This window comes from Dendropsophus ebraccatus, chromosome 2, assembly GCF_027789765.1.
Source record: "Dendropsophus ebraccatus isolate aDenEbr1 chromosome 2, aDenEbr1.pat, whole genome shotgun sequence".
Taxonomy (NCBI): Eukaryota; Metazoa; Chordata; class Amphibia; order Anura; family Hylidae; genus Dendropsophus; species Dendropsophus ebraccatus.
In genome coordinates this window covers 162,474,193-162,491,595 of record NC_091455.1, presented here as the reverse complement: position 1 = coordinate 162,491,595, position 17,403 = coordinate 162,474,193, and the positions used below count along the sequence as shown (strand labels likewise).

At 40.5% G+C, this 17,403-nt stretch overlaps 1 protein-coding gene across 2 annotated transcripts in view; it reads left to right on the top strand.

Moving 5' to 3' along the window:
* The first annotated feature begins 579 nt into the window (after positions 1-579).
* The window catches only part of TGFBR2 (transforming growth factor beta receptor 2), a 59,795-nt gene continuing 42,971 nt past the window's right edge, over positions 580-17,403 (top strand). For both annotated transcript variants that reach the window (XR_011361728.1, XM_069958636.1), the window contains exon 1: positions 580-857. Coding sequence is in view for 1 of the 2 variants with exons in the window: in XM_069958636.1 (XP_069814737.1) it covers positions 776-857 (82 nt within the window). In the remaining variant the exon portion in view is untranslated. The remainder of the gene's footprint in view (positions 858-17,403) is intronic.

Sequence of the window (17,403 nt, the reverse complement as noted above, 5' to 3'; positions counted from 1 at the left end):
AACTCCCCACAGCACAGAATAAAGCGAACGGCCGGAGCCACTCGCTCCATTGTGTGCACTGACAGGGTTTTCTGCGGCCGCTATTAACTGAATAGCGGCAGCAGAAAACTGACATGTTTTCTACAGGCCAGAGTGTATACTATTTATATACACTCCAGCCGAGATTCCCTCAGCCTGTAGCACTACGTAAGTACAGCAGAAATCACGGCCGTTGAAACAACAGCCATGATTTCTGCGAAACTTATGTAGTGTGAACATAGCCTTAAAGTGCATATAAACAATACAGAACCCTTTGAAATTCACGATGCTAAAAATGTAATGCTCAGATCAAAAGAGCAACACACATCTGCTTGTACATAAAGGTCCAGGACTAAACCCAGTGTATAACTTTAAGTAAAAAGTGACAGTCCCCTTATGACAGGATTATAGCCTGAAGAAAACCACTCCACAATAGTAAGAAGTTGTAACATGAGGCAGAGGGGGCTGGCTTATGTCATATGACTGACAGCAACTGGGTGAGGTTTTTAAGAAAAAAAAAAAAAAAGAAGTAGAGAGGCCCAGCAGCACAGCTGTTTGTGAAGTTGAAGATTTCCTGTTTCCCCAGGACTTGCTGGTGTGTGAGTCACAGAGGTTGCAGGCAGCCAACGGTGCCCATAGGAATGCAGGGAGGGCTGCTGGCTGCTCAGTCCCAGCACAGGGGAAACAGAGAAGAACTCAACTAAAGAAACTTTCTGGATTGCTCCTTCCAGCTGTAGCTTTCTATGAGGCCGGGAGAATGGCTGTGGCTGCGGTACAGCCCCTTACATTACTCTGGACCCTGATCCTCTGCTGCACCCCTGACTCTCTACAATACGTGGGTGAGTGACTGGCACTGACCCTCTCTTTGTGTGTCTTGCCCTGGGCATATGACTGGCGACCTACAGTTCGGTTGTTGAAAGAAGGAGAAGTTGCCTTGCGGTAATGTGACACTTGTAGACAGTGAGAAGAGGCACCTAGGTGGGGAATGTGCTGCCTGAGACAGGACTCTGTCTGCTCTCACAGTAACTCCCTGCCGGGGTCTGCTCCTATAAGTCACTGCTGGGATATGTCTGTAGTAAGTATTATAGGATGGGATAGGAGACTAGGCTGATACTTTGGTTATGAGAACACTGTCCTGTTATTGTGTATTTACTAACATGCAATGTGTTTTACTGTAAATATTTATTATATCTCATAATATTTATTATTTATCATAAACAATATCACATAAGGTCACATAAGGATTAACACACACACACACACACACGACAGCAATTTTAAATACAATACAATAGCTATGTTAAAATTATTAATGGTAACCTCTATCTTTAGTACACCTAAGTGACCTTTTATAAAGAATTGTAGGGAAGGTGTTTCTAATATTTGTTAAAGTTAGATTGATCCATGTTTCTTGTCTTGTAATCCTAATAGTTTCTAGAAAAGTAATGTGGATTCTCCCAAACTGGTGTCTCCATAAGAGTGCATTGGCGTTGCCAGGCTTGCAATTACTGTATATTGTTTATTCTATTTAAAAGTATAGTAATAGGAGGGTACTGATTGTAACCTAAGGTGGATTCATTCTTGTGGCAGATCAGTGAATCGCATGAAGTTGTTAGGTTACCTCTAGTTGCCTATGGACTAGTGGATCTGTGCATAAACCCATGTGCCAGGTTGGTGAATCACGTGGTTGGTTCATCTCTAGCTGTTTATGAAAATAAAGAGGTTCATTGAACATACAAGATTTTCGAATGGTTGCAACATGGCATATCTATAGCCTTAAGAGGGCTGGACATATGCCAAAAAGAGTGTTCTTTTGGCATATGTCAGCCTGGTATGGGTTGGCATACAGTTTTGTGTGTGTGTGTGTGTGTGTGTGTGTGTGTAATGGAAATTGTAGTAAGCTATGCTTTTAACTACAGGACATCAAATATAAAAAAAGGTATTTTGCACTATATATGATTTTTTAATTATATTACACCATTGCATACATCTGTGTGTGTGTGTCCAAAAATGTATCTAATATTTATCACCAGGTGTACACACTAAATCAAGTGTGATTTGAGCCCTATTTATAGAATACTGTCATTTAGAATATTCTGTGTTATATTATCACAGTTACACCTAGATGTTTATATCGGTGGTAAACTTGACATTTGAAGGTTATGTATGGCATTGAAAGGATTCCTTTATGACTTTATTGTAAATGCAGAGTTTTTTGTTCATCACAGATAGCGGTTTTCTGCATCATAATGTACCTGTATCATTAAAGTGATGACATTAGATTTTGGTGTATTTCATTTGGTATATTTTGTTATTAGAGACGAGTGAATATACATCAGTCGGCTTATCAGCTGGCTGCCTTTTACCTGGAGCAGCATCCAGTCCTGGAAAACCAGGAGCAGTTTCCCACGACTGGATCGAGCTTTTCCAGGCACCCGTAGCAGACAAGCACTGAGTTAAAAGACAGCTGATAAGCTGATTGCTGAGCTATTGGAATTATGGTATTCACTTTGTTATTACTATATGTTCACTTATTTCTGTTTGCTATGTTTCATGATAACGCACACAATGTTTTCTAATGCACTATAACTTACATGAAATTACTTACTGTACTTATGGATTTAATGCAGTAAGTGCAAATAGTTGCTTTCCCTCCTAATAAACATATTCCTACTAGGTCCTTACAAACACTAAAAAATCAAAAGATATAATAACAGTAAGTACTTTCCCAGTTATACACATTCCAGCATTGGTGAATGAGGATTACTTCCAGGATTATCCCAAGGAGGCCTACTACCCTGGTCACTCCATGAGGCCTAACTTTTCACTGAAAGCAGAATCATACTTCAGCTGTCCACCACCCCACCAGGACTTAGCTCCTGAATAGGGCCTATTTACTGTTTAGCCTAGCTTTGAACATGCCACCATTCACCCCCCCCCCCCCCCCTACAGGTTACTTATATCAGGCTGACTAGTCCCATAGCCCCAGTGATTCCTCTAAACAAGCCACTCTCTCACAGTGTATTCAGCCTACATTTCTTTAGCAGGAGTTTACACATTATACTACACGCAATCTATTCCCACAACCAGTTCCTATCTAGCCTCAGGTAATAGAAATGGACTTTTCTGCAAGCTTATTGTTCACGTCATGTTTTCCAGATGTAGGTAGAACTGTGTCTTTTCCTGTGAAGAATCACTCTTTTGATGGGTTACCCTTCTTTACTTGCAAGTTTTGGGTTACCCTTCTTTACATGCGAGTTTTGGGTTACCCTTCTTTACATGCAAACTTTACATGTGTCTCCCAGTTTTCAGCATATCAGCATCCAGTCCTCCTGCCTCTTCTGCAAAGAGTCAAGCCAACACCCTGATGTTCAAAACTAAGCCTACCTTCTCCAATACTGTCACTTTTATAGTATTGCTAGACCTCCCTCTCAGTGTGGCAGCAGGGAACCAGTATTACCCTACACATATCCTTGCCAGTACTAGGTCCCATTAGGTCCTATGCCTACACCTTCATCATTTCTTGTAGTTGCCAACTTGGGAGACCCTCATCCCTGTTGCCAACCACCACAACCGCATTACACAGCTCGATCAATATATTTAATGAGTGTCAATCTGCTAGATCTGCACTTTTTTACTGAACCTATCACATGGCTCGATTATCGTGCAGCAAGGGGTGCACAGACATTGGTGGCCTTGCTTTAAAAGTGTAATAATAAAGTTCATACTTTACCTGTCCACGCTTCCGGTGTGTTCCTGTCTTCTCTCTGCAGCCTACGGTGCAACTTCAGAGCTGGTCTCTTAAGTGACAGCCCGCTCAGCCAATCACTGGTCGCGGCAGAGACTGCTCTGAAGTTGCAGCAGAGGCTGTGGGGAGAAGTCAGGAAGACACTGGGAGTGTGGAGACGTAATGTATGAACTTTATTATATTCTTTACAGACTCATAAGCTGTCTTCCGCACATTGTCATTACACAAATCGACGGTCGGCGGCCGATGATTTTAGGTCAGACCAACACATACGAACAGCTGATGATCATTGTCATTGTTTGATCGTTGTGTTTATTACACAAACCATAAATCAGCCTGATTATCACTTTGTGTAAGGGGGCCTTACATGATGAATTTCGGAAATCTGGATGTCTCTCAGAATTCAGAGATGCAGTGAGATCCCATAGCTTATGTTCATACTATTAAAATATTGTGTGTGCAAGACCAATGTTGTCTCCAAAGTGAAATGCTGTATGTATAGTGTATACTAGGTGCAGTAGAGATGCAGTATCTATGTAAAATAAGTTATAGGTTGATGTCTGGTAGGCCTCACCAGGAAATGCTTCTTTCTACAGACCAAAAGGGGTAAACTAAAACTGACCAAATACAAAACTTCAATCTGACATAACCACACAAACTTGTGAAAGTCAAAATTCTTGTCTGTATATAAAGAAAATACTATGATTTAGACAGAATGCAGCAGACTGGAGAAACTGCTGTCTGTTGATAAAACTCTGTTTCCTGTTACAAAAAAGGAACAAACTCTGATGCTGGTGGTTAAACAATACGTCTCTGACTAGTGCTGTATATATGAGAATTTACAGGGGGAAATCACTAGATTTCCTGGTATTATAAACAGAAATTCTGTAAAGAATATGCATGTCACATTTGTTGCAACACCATGTACATAGAGTAAAGCTTTCAAATTAATAAGGGGGGGGGGGGTCCAATGTGTAGATAAAGCCTAATCTCTCTATAATGAAATGTTATACAGATTTCACATACTGTATATTTTGCATTACCCTGAAAATAATTGTTTAAGAATTATTCAGATACAGATTCAGATTCAGATACACAGATTCAGGCCAAATCTACGAATTTGTGAATAAATTCACTCATCTCTATCCCCAGACAACATGAATTATAAAGAAAAAGCTCTGTGAAGTATAAAGGTGCCCTCACATGTACAGTATCGGATTTCATGCTGCGAGTTCTGCAGCAAAATCCACTGTGATACTGTTATGGCCTATGGGCTCTACATTCTCACAGCGGATTTTTATTCCACTGAGAATGTACAGTAGCTGCAGCCTACTTAATTCAGCAGCTGCCTGGCTAACAAGCATATACATTACCTGTCCACACTGCAGCTTGTTTTTCGGGCTCCTGGGTCACTGACATTCTGCTCAGCCAATTAGTGCGCTTTCCCAATGCAGCCACTGATTGGCTGAGTAGAATGTCAGTGACCCGGGACCCGGAGAAGCGAGCTGGAGCATAGACACATAATGCATTCGCTTCTTTACCTGGCAGAGTTAAGTAAGCCATGAGTATTGCAGCAGGTTTCGCTGCAAAATGATATGCGTGAAGGCACTCTTAGGCCATGTTCACACTGGGTAACAGCAGCTGTTATTTGTCTTACATGTTTACCCGGCCAATACTGCAGTATTGGCCACATGAACATCATTTGATTTTAATTGGAATGCAGGCACCCCAATTGACCACAGTGTAGAGTACGGCTGCTGTACAGCTGTACTTCACACTGTGAGCACAGCCTTTTTTTCCTACGCTTACTGTTCACCGAACTGCGGATGCACAAAATAGGCCTGTCACATATTTTCTGCAGCGGCAGTGAACAGTGCTTGTAGTGTATACAAGGTGTATTCACTACAGCCATTGTCCTATTTATTTTAATGTAACTGAGCACTGAGTTAAAGCGACTCTCTACCCACAATCTGACCCCCCCAAACCACTTGTACCTTCGGATAGCTGCTTTTAATCCAAGATCTGTCCTGGGGTCCGTTCGGCAGGTTATGCAGTTATTGTCCTAAAAAACAGCCTTTAATCTTGCAGCCCCATGCCTAACGGGAGTATCTGTGCCCTTACTTTGCACCACCCCTCCGTCCCTCCTCCCCACCCTCTTCATCATTAGGAATGCCACTGGAACATTTTCTCCATGCTGAACACTGCACAGGTGCCTTAACGATCCAGCCCATGTTCAGTATTCACACAGCTCACAGATGATGAATAGGAGACAATCTGCCTGGGGCATTCCTAATGATGAAGAGGGCGGGAAGGAGGGACAGAGAGGTTGTGCCAGCCTAATGCATAGACATTCTAAGCCCCGTCCGTTGGGCACGGGGCTGCCAGTTTAATAGTTGTTTTTTAGGACAATAACTGCATCTCCTGCCGAACTGACCCCAGGACAGATCTTGGATTAAAAGCAGCCGTTGTTTTACAACCAAATACAGTGTGTGAACTTAAAAACCATCCTAGAAATAAGCCCTAGCCCATTTTTAAGGGAGGGAAAAAATAAGATCCTTTTTTATTTTTAAGAGAAACATGGTATTTCCCACCATTGTCAAGATCTCTCCTTCCTGTCAGCGAGGTCAAAAATCTAGACAAACAAAATACTTATCACACCTAAGTTTAGACCTCGCAGCAGTCCTGAAGCAATTTCTCATTTTATTTTTGTCTGAATTGTTTGTGTAAATTCTCTATCAATTTTTGTTTTGCTATTTACATTAACTGTTTAAAAACAGAAATAATCATTTTACTTTGATTTGGGAAGCCTTCGCTTGTAGGAAAAGTTTAATGTTCATCTGTCAACTGCAAATTAAAATCCAAAATTGCAGCATTATCTCTATAGAGGTCTTGAAGGAGTATTCCCATCTGTATCAACAATTGTTGTAATTGGGTTGACATAAAAGTATGGGAAGTATCACTTTATGTTGAATTCAATTGTTTCCTTTGTTTATTACATGGTTTTTACCTATGCTGTGATTCAGTAGCCTGGGCAATGTTTGCCAGCTGAAACCCTATGGAGCTTGGCAGAGTGACAGCCTGCTCAGTCAATCAATGGCCGCAGTGCTGTCCCGCCTCGGTCAGTGACTGATTGACTGTCCCGTCTCAGTCAGTTACTGACAGATGGGACAGCGCCGCGGCCGGTGATTGGCTGAGTGGGCTGTCACCCTTGTCTGGAGAGTGACAGTGCCCTCAGCCAATCACTGGCTGCCGCTGTCCCATTTTAGTCAGTAATTGGCTGGAAAGTTTTTTTAAGAGGACATTGTAGGCACAGAAGAGGACACTGGGGAAGCGTGGACAGGTAACTATTGCACCAAAACAGTTTTGGTGCAATAGTTGCTCAGTTGTTTAGCTGTTTTAGTGCGGTTTGTTAAGGTTCAGTTAATGTTTGATGTAAAATTTGCTAACCTAGGGGGAGATTTATCAAACTGGTGTAAAGAAGAATTGGCTCAGTTGATGGCTGCTCGAGTAGTAATAATGAGGCATTGGATTTCAGAGGACAGACCGAGGTTAAATGAATGGTTAGCGGTTATTAATAATATTCACTCCTACGAGAAAATTTATTATTCTCAGACAAATAAAGGCAAGAAGAACTACCAAAAAATGTTGGGAAGATAGAGGCAAAGTGATTAATCATTTCTTTTTTTTCTTTCTTTTCCCTCTGCAGCGACGGCCTTGTAGGTTGGGGGGGGGGGGGGGCTGTAGGTTTATTGAATAGATCCTGGATGGCTTGGTAGGTGTATATATGGATTAGTTTAGGTTAAATCATGTATTGGGGCAGATCTCATATTAAATAAGGGTGGCGTCTATCAGTAAACCTGCAACAAAATTCTTGATATGAATCCTGGAATATGTCTGGTTAGACTGGTAGGATTTGCTAAAAGATTTACAGCAAATGAATAAGATGTTATTTGTATGTGGGTGTATTGAATACTGATTAATGGAAATGTTTATGAATCGCCATTATATCCCTTTCGATCTGTATGTATTTTGTGCCACTCCCTGATTTTAACTATTTTATTATTATATATTTTTTCTCTAAATAAAAATTATTGAAAAAAAAAAAAAATAAATGGCTCAGTTGCCCTTAGCAATCAATGAGGTTCCACCTTTAGTTTTTCAAAGAATCTGTGAGGAATTAAAAGTGGAATCTGATTGGTTGCTAGGGGCAACTCTACTTTAGACCAGTTTGATAAATCTTCCCTCTAATTTTTCGCTCATCTGTAGTTGCAATCCATATGAACCTGGAAGAAAAAAAAATAGATATGTTCTATCAAGTCTTATATTCTATGAAAGGATTGATTTAAGAGGAGAATCTCTCTTTTAGGGATGGTCCGAACCTAGTGCGGTTCGAGTTTGTACGAACCCGAACTCTTGAAGAGGGTGGATACAGCGGGAGGATCGCCTGGAAAACTGGGACACAGCCAAAGCCATAGGCTGTATTCCAGTTTTGCAGGCGGTCCTCCCGAACCCGAACCTCGGCAGTTTCGGACCATCCCTACTCTCTTTAATACAATGGTTATGAGAGGCACCATGAGGCGGCATATGAATACCTAAGCCACATGGGCTCCATGCACACATGCACAAATGAACATGATGTCTAAATCATAGTCTCATTGTGACCCAAGAAACCCTCTGAAAGTTATGAATTTCCTATTAGGCTTGTGACCACATTTAATTTAATTGTGCCTTGTAAGGTCAAAGAATTTAGCCTTTAGCATCTACAAGGCAGTATCCGTTTAGCGTTAATAGAGCAGCCTTTCTTCATCCTCCACTTATATGTGAAATGTATAATTCTATCAGATTTAGTTTGCATTCATATGGCATTTTGCTCCTTGTAAATAAGTCCTTGTGTGATTAATTGAGCAGAACTTCCTGCCCAGTGTATTATGGCACAATCCTGAATAAAAGATTGGCGTGCTGTGTCTTTCAAGGTCAAACAGGACAATTGCCCGGAGCTTCCCAAACTCAAAGAATCTGTTTTTATTAAAGATTAGATGTTTTATATAACATTAAATTGTCTCAGGGTGGATACTTCAAATGCTTTACATCTCACAGCGACTGAAAGATACATTATGTAGAAGTGTTTCAATGGAGGCCCTATTTATTCCTCTATATTTGCCATTGTATATTAGTTGAACATTGTGCTTAATGTTCCTGTTACGATTATTAATGGGCTTAAAAAATAGAATATATAAGTTGCATGGTGCAGATTTCATTGCGGATTTGACTTTTCTGAATTACATGAATTGACATGGTATAGATTTGTGAGATATATTGAGAAAATATCCACTGTGTGTAGAAGAAAATAATAAAAAAATAATAATTAAAAAAAGTGTTTACTTTGCATCACTGTAATTTGCTGCGGAACAGCCTTTCACTGAAACAGGATGAGATCTTATGATCAGAGGGGGTCCCAACAATCAGCCACGTTTCAACAATCCACTGCACATTATATTTATTATTTTTTTTATATTGTGCCAAGTTGCCAACATTTGCCACTGTACAGGTTGGTGATATAGGTTGAGAAATACTCCTAACATACCAGAAGTAAATATAGTCTTAGGCCTTGTTCACTCTCTGTATTTTTGGATTAGTTTCAATTACGGTCGTTGTTTAATCACGGCGACCGATCGCACTCCAACTCCAGCCGTACTTTACATTATGTACTATGGTTAACTGGCTGGTTGGCAAACCCGAATGTGCCTGCATTCCATTTAAAAAGAAGTGATATTAACCTGACCAATACTGCAGTAACATGAACATCTCAATCAGCGGCCACACAGAATGGCTGCTGTGTTGCCATGTGTAAACATGGTCTTAGACTGAGCTCACACCATGTTTTTCCTTTCTGTTTAACGGATCAGTTTGTAAATGGTTAGTTTTAATATACAGAAAAATGTGGTCAGGGTAGGTTTACACCTTTGGGCCATTTGCGTTTGGCTTTAGAAAGCTGACTTTAGTACATCCGATTGTTTCAATAGGCATGTTTCAATAGGCATCTGTTTGTATGTCAGTTTATATTCCTTCCTGGTTTCTCACTTCTGCGCATGCTTAGTGAAAATAACTGATGACGGATATCTTGCAAACAGACATGGACGGAAATGCCTACTGTCATCATTGACTATAATGTAAAAAAATAGATGTGCTTTTTTCCGTTTGTGTTTGGCCTTTTTGAAAGAACAAAAAAAATTGTGCATGAAAAATTTTGTGTCTGTCAAAAAAATAGAACACTGACAGATTCGATAAAAACAGAGCACAAGTGATGCAAAAAGAGCACAAAAAAACCTGAAATTAATGGGAATTTGACGAATTTCCAAAACACTGGTGTGAACCAGTTCAACTAAGTGTGTGTGTGTTCTGAATGGGAAGTGAAGAGAAAGCAGCCATCAGATTTCTATGGCAGTGGCTTATTTCCCAAAGAACAAAAGTCTCAGACAACAGAAATCCACGTTTGTGGGGACAATTATGAGGCCCCATGCACATTATGTGGTTACCAGGCCATGCTGAAATTGATGAAAGGAAACGCATACAGTTCAGTGATCTTTGGTCACTGAAGTCTTGCCACAGCCAAAATTATCATGTACACTTGATTCACTAAACTGAATGGGGCAGGGCTGCTATACTAGACACAGATCTGGTAATGCAGATGAGAAGCACTATTTTGAGGAAAATAATATTTTTTATTTTTTTCGGACATCGCTTAGTTATTGGAACATTTGGCCACCAAAAGCTGGAACAGCATTGGTTGTATTCTGTTTTTTATGCTAGGAACATTGCAAGGATGAAAAGACAAGTTGGAGACCATAGAGCGGTAAGGTTTTTCTCACTTATGAGTAACACCAAAGCAAAGAAAAGAAGCAAGATTTTTGTTGGTTATACTTGGGCGGTAAAACATGTGTCTAGAAAGCAACATTCTTATCTAATATCTTTTTATAGAATGCAGCTAGTGATTTTCTAGGCAAACGTCCAATTAATCATATGCTTCCAAGTGGAAAGCTGATACCATGTGAATGCATGCAGAAAAATAATGTTTTTTGTCACAGATCTATGGGGCATGTGTCTGCAAAATATCTATTAAACTGTTGCATGTCACATGATAAACATCACAACCCAACATATTGTAGCTGTGCTCTGACCTAAGCTCTGATTTTCTCTTTATACATCTATAGGCTATGTTCACACAACATTATTTTGGGCCACCGTCATTTTCCTGATGTGTGAATGGGGCCTCAGATTACGGCAGCAGGAAGACTCACAATGACTTCTTATAATAATTGAGATTTATTGTTTTCTTCATTGTAATTGTTACAAAGTATCTTGCACTTGTAGTTATTCATGTTTTTTTTTTTTTTTTTTACTCCCATAAGGCCCTGTTTCCACTGAGCAAAACTAGCGGAATTCGGCGGCGGAATTGTCCACGGCGGAATGCTGTTAGCCTCCCGCTTATAATGGGAGTCTATGGGAGGAGCGCGCTCCTGCTCTGTCCGCGCTGAAGAATGAACATGTTCATTCTTCAGCGCGGACAGGGCAGGAGCGCTTGCCTCCCGTTGACTCCCATTATGAGCGGGAGGCTAACGGCATTCCGCCGCGGAATTCCGCTAGTTTTGCTCAGTGGGAACGGGGCCTAATGCTGTGTTGTTGTTAATATTTCTGTTATATATAGACGTGCTTTCTTGGAGAAAAAAAAATAGATTGTCTGTGCTGCTTGAAATGGTCACCTGTTCCTTGTGGAGTAGCAATGATCTGACTTATGTGTAACAGGTGTAGCACAGACCTATATAGACATTGGGGAAGTTTTATCAAACCACCTTTCATTCCTCACAGACTCTTTGGAAAATGAAAGGTGGAATCTGATTGGTTGTTAGGGAGCCAGTTTTATTTTACACCATGTTTGATAAATCTCCCCCATTGTTCATTGCTATTAATAATGAAGTTGTAGGCAGTGTACTTTATACAGGACGTACAAGTTGCTTAGATATAGCTTTCTATACAGTTGTGCTAGAGCATAACCTTGTCTGAGGTTAAAAAACAATGAAATGCTTGTTGGACCATGAAAGTATACAAATGTGTGAATGTCAAACTTCAGTATGGAGGAAACAAAGCTGCCACTTATCAAAAAGCATGTGGTATACATAATATGATTATAGGATTATGACTGTATCAATCTTCTGTCATGATCTTAGAAATATTAAAAAGAAACACACACACACACACACAAACAGACACACACACACACACACAAACACATGCACTTAATATTTAGAAAAAAGCATAATTTCTTAATGAAAAACATAAACACAGTTGGTGCCAATGTGAAGTAATTGAGGTTTATATAATAATAGTTTATCCTTACATGTAGTATAGCCCATAAAAATTATGTTTATTCCATGTGTCTAAAAATATAGGAATGAACTTATTTGTTTTTTTGCTGTCTAATATGTCACTAGGTGCTGTCTGTACATGTTCTCCATATGTGTCTGACGTTATGAATCTGCTGTTATCCCAATGTTATCCTTTAGTGTAAAAAACTCTTTTACATATACAGTGGTACCTTGGTTCTCGAACTTAATTGGTTTCGGAAGACAGTTTGAGAACCGAGCAGTGTCTTCCCATAAGAAATAATGCAATTGTGTTTAATTGGTTCCAGCACCCATTAATAATTACCTACAGTACCCATATATTACATTGATAAGTGCCCAGTTTAATCACTACAGTACAGTACAGAGCAGCACTTTACTATACAGGACATTGCAGAGCAGCACTATACTGTACAGTACATTATACATAAGAAGTATTTAACATAGCCAGCAATTATAGTACAGTAGTCACTAACTCCTCACCCATCCCTTACTGTATAGTGTCCCCCCCACCCCAGCACTGTAAAGGATAGGAGATGGTGGTACACTGACTGTACTACTACTGTACTGTATATGCACTTCAGCAGTCTTATACAATACTGTACTGATTGTGAAGTCTCACCACTGCCAAATTCACCACGTACAACCCATCATCCACACTCACAAAAATGTTCAGATACCAAATACTTCAAGCCTGGGTGCCCGAAAAGTGTTTGAGAAACAAGGAAGAGTTTGAGAATCAAAGCAAACTTTCCTTGAAAATACAGTTTGAGTTCTGAACAGTTTGAGATCCGAGCAGTTTGAGAACCGAGGTACCACTGTACCAACATGTTAAGCAGCTAAAGTTTTGCAGACTAATGCAGAGTCCACGTAATCAGTTTGGCTCTAATTATGTAAACAAAAAAAATGCAACAAAACAGCCTTAAAGGACAACTCCCACGAAATTTTTTTTAGCTTATTTAACACACATTACAAAGTTATATAACTTTGTAATGTGGTTAAATACCCGGTCTGGCCCCCTTCCCCCACTTTCGGACCCCCGACCCCCCCGCCCGGAAGTTAAAGTTTATATACATTACCTATTACGATCGTCATGGTCCTCTTCTCCCGGGCAGCATCTGGTGACGACGACGTCAGAGCCGGGGGGCGGTCCGGGTCTTCTTCCTCCTCGGCGTCTTCATAGAGAGTGAATGGGACGGAAAAGGCTGCTGGTGCACATGCGCACCAGCAGACTTTTCATTGGCTGGAGCGCATCACATGGCTTCCAGCTTGCTCAGCCCTGATTGGCTGAGGTTGCTGGAAGCCATGTGATGCCCTCCAGCCAATGAAAAGGCTGCCGGTGCGCAAGCGCACTGGCAGCCTTTTCCATCCCCAGGACCCGGAAGTCAGAGACATCGCTGGACGGTGGACTGCGGTGACGGTGAGGCGGACGCCGGGCGAATGGAGTGGCGATCGTCACCGGAGGGATGGTGAGTATGGTGTCTGTGTGTGTCTGTGTTTTGTTTTTTTTGGGGGGGTCCCACGGGAGTTGTCCTTTAATATAATTTGATTGTGCTGAAATGGTTCCCAGCAGCACAGTATAGAGAAATGTTTTATTACGCTGTGCGAGGACAGGAGAGGGGCGGCAACTAGATATCTGGGTAGGCAGCCACCCATTACTAGTCACGGCTTTCTATCTGTCAGCGCGTAGTGCGGGGATGATTGACAGGGCGAGAGGATGCTAATGCCACCCCTCTCCTGGCTTTCTGCGGCCTAATAAAACATATTTTTCTGCATTGTACAGCTACAGCTGCAGCCATGGCTGGTATGCTCTGCGAGCTGCACAGTAGATATATACTGTGCTGCTGGGAACCATATCAGCACAGTTGTGCTGATTGCTTCCCTTTAAGCCAGGTTGCTACATTTGCTTTTCAAAAGCAGTGGAAACCACCCCCTGCATTTCTTCCCCAAAAGCTGCACATTGTTAACGATAACGCTATCATGTGGCTATTTTGAACAAATTGGGCTTCCACTGTGTTTCCTTGGTTTCCACTGCGTTAGGAATGTATTCAGCTAAGTTTGCAATCCTGAATGTGTCTGAAAGCACTCCCCCATTTCTTTTTCAAAAGCTGCAAAATGTTGTAGCCATTGTATTGGGACAGAGAGGGACATATGGTAAAAAAATGTTTACATGTTTTTTCTGCACATCCCTATTCCATCAATGAATTCTATATAAACAGTCATTTCTCTATTGCCTTTGTTCCCAAGGTCAACTGCAATACATGCCTACACACCAGATATTACTGTGCGGTATGCTCAGTAGTGGATGTGTTACACTCCTCCTGAGACCTTCATACCTTATGAGCTTTGCCTCGACATGTAACTGAATTTATACGTGACAGGTACATTCCCTCTATTTCTTTAGACAGTCAGTATTGCTGTAGTGTACATGACTTATCTGACTATCTCTTACATTGCCCTAGGTCAGTGGTACTGTCTCCTTCCCTGACATATACCTATGTCTGGGACTGGTGCTCATTCCTTACAGACTGCAGCACCTTATATAGACAGGAGACAACTATGTAGCATTGGCAGACTGGTTGTATACTTGAATTCACATTTGACATACAGAATTTTCTTTAATTTTGTCCTGTTTGTATATTCCTATATGTTTTACACAGATTTTCATTATTCATAATGTGTGTCAACAGCAGGACTCACACTCCAATGTAATTATTTTATGGATATTAAAGGGGTACTCCCATCTCATGTGCGTCCTGCTGCTTTATTCTGATGGGAGACTCAAGTCTTCATTCTTGAGATTGTGGGGGTCCTAGTGTCCCAATCCTCATTGACTCATTGATCAACTTGTTACAGAATAGCTGAGATGGAAATACTTAAAGGAAAAGTTCATTGAAACAAAAAAATGACAGGAAGCGAGGGGTGCAGGAACTTAATAAACAAAGTATACTTACCCATCCCCATAGCGCCTCTCCCAGGTCCCACTGAAATCCGCCACAGCTGCTCCAACTCCAACATCACATAGCTGGCTGATGGACTGCCCGCTCAGCCAATCAGTGACTGGGACAGCACACCATCAGCGGGGCTTTCACGTTGCAGCTGAAGGTGCTGGGTATGGGAAATACCTGGATGGCTGATGAAAATGAAAGCCTGTGGTTGTCAGTGAGACCCTGGAGCAGTGCTACAAGGGCACGGGGGGACCGGAAAGTATACTATGTTTATAATGTTTGTTTATAATGTTCTTTGAGGATTTATTTACATTTTTCAATTAAGTTTTGTAGATCATACGACGTGTGAACATGGCCTTATTATGCATATGCAGATGTGTTTTAGTATACTTAATATAAAACAAGTTACTAGCTATATAAGTAAATCACAACCCAAAGAAGTTTCCTTCTTCATGTCATTAGCATCAAATTGAACAATGAATTAGTCTATGGGAATATATATCAAATAACTATTCTAGAATCATAGATGTTTAATTAGGATAAGCGTCCATCTTGCCCACAATTTGGTCTGTCGACAATGAAAGTCCTATATCAAGTCTAAAAATGAATGAATCTTTTCATACCACTGTGCGAGTAATGTTTTTTTCTCAACTACATCAAAATAATGGAAGACTTGTGTGCGTGGAATTTTTAGCAGTATTGTACGCCCCGCTCCGTGTCTTGACAGCTGATCCCTTTCATTTAGAAGTAACATTCTAAACATACAGTGGTTTATTGTACAGTGTTAAATTGGTCATTTGAAGGAAGGATTTTCTTCTCATTACCATCATGCTGTATTATTCAGTGTTGTAATTCTTCTGTCTATCTAAAGAGCCTTTATCACTTGTTTGTTGTAGTGACTGTGACTTATGTGCCATAACACACTGACTTGGATTGATATCAGTCTTTCTATACAGCCTGATGACACTGGAGAAAATTATATTTTATGCCTGAATTATATCCAAAATATCTCAGAGAAAGTGACATATACAGTCCTAATGGCTTTAAGTATGCTATTGGTGCAACTTCAAATTAGCACCACATTAGGGGAAGCATAGCCACATAATACAGCATGTTATGGCATGATAGTATAACTCTCAGGCATTTGTCACATAACTTTCAATGCAAAAAACTTAAAGGGTTTTCAGTCATTATAAATAATTTGGACATTCTGAAACTTTGGTATAATAAAGAAAAAATAAAAAACTTTTACCTCTAAACTTGTCACTTGGTGTCCTATGGTGGAAGCTTTGTGGTTACAACACATGCATTGTTTATGAGACTGTAAAGCAGGCAAAGGCTGCTGAGGTTATTGATTGGCTGCATAAAACACCAAGCAAGGTTTTTCATGTCAAAGTTTATTTATTTATTTATTTTTTTAACTGTACTGTAAAACCTCTTTAAAGCGGATGTTCCATCAGTACATCCGCTTCAAAACTTTTACATGGATAGAAGGGTGCTGGCACGGGGAATCTCGTGCCGCAGTTCTTTATTGAACAGTGGGCAGGTACCTACGTATGTTGCCATTCTATCCATGTAAAAATCTTAAAGGGAATGTACTGATTGTCTGCATTAAAGAAAAATGTCAAACTCAGGGGCAGGGGGAACATGACAAACCATCAAGACTCCCCTTTCCCCGTGCCTCTTCAGCGCTGAGATCGAATCACTGCTCCGGGATCCACGCTTGGCTCCTGCTCTGCCAATGGGACATTGATGAACAGCCAGGACTTCTCCTTTAGTGTTATTCTACCATTTAGCTGCTATTTAGAGAAAGATATGATACATACTGTAACTCAGACTTTCTGCCCTCTCAGTTTTAGAGATAACAGAAACAGGGAGGGGGTTACACACCAGCTCAGGTGGTAGATAGAGCTCATAAAGCACATTGTAGAGGATGTAGAAGCAAAAGTAAGTTTTTTCTTTTTTTTTTTATAAAGAGAAATTTCAGAGGTGTCCATAGCCTTTAAATCTCATATGTCCTAGGAGAGTGTATGGAATTTATAGCTTCAGGGAAAAATAATATATGATTACATATAATATGTACATATTGATCTTAAAAAAATACAGTTGCGTGAGGTTTGGTGCATGTATAGTGTTGCTGATTACTCATTTCTTGTCCTTGGATATAGGATACATCCATAGAGATTTATGTATATATTTGGTGCTTGTGAACAAACACTACTCTTTATTCCAAACCAGAAGGGTACATCGGTTTCCAAAACAGCAGGCAGATACAGGGTTCAGGTCCAGA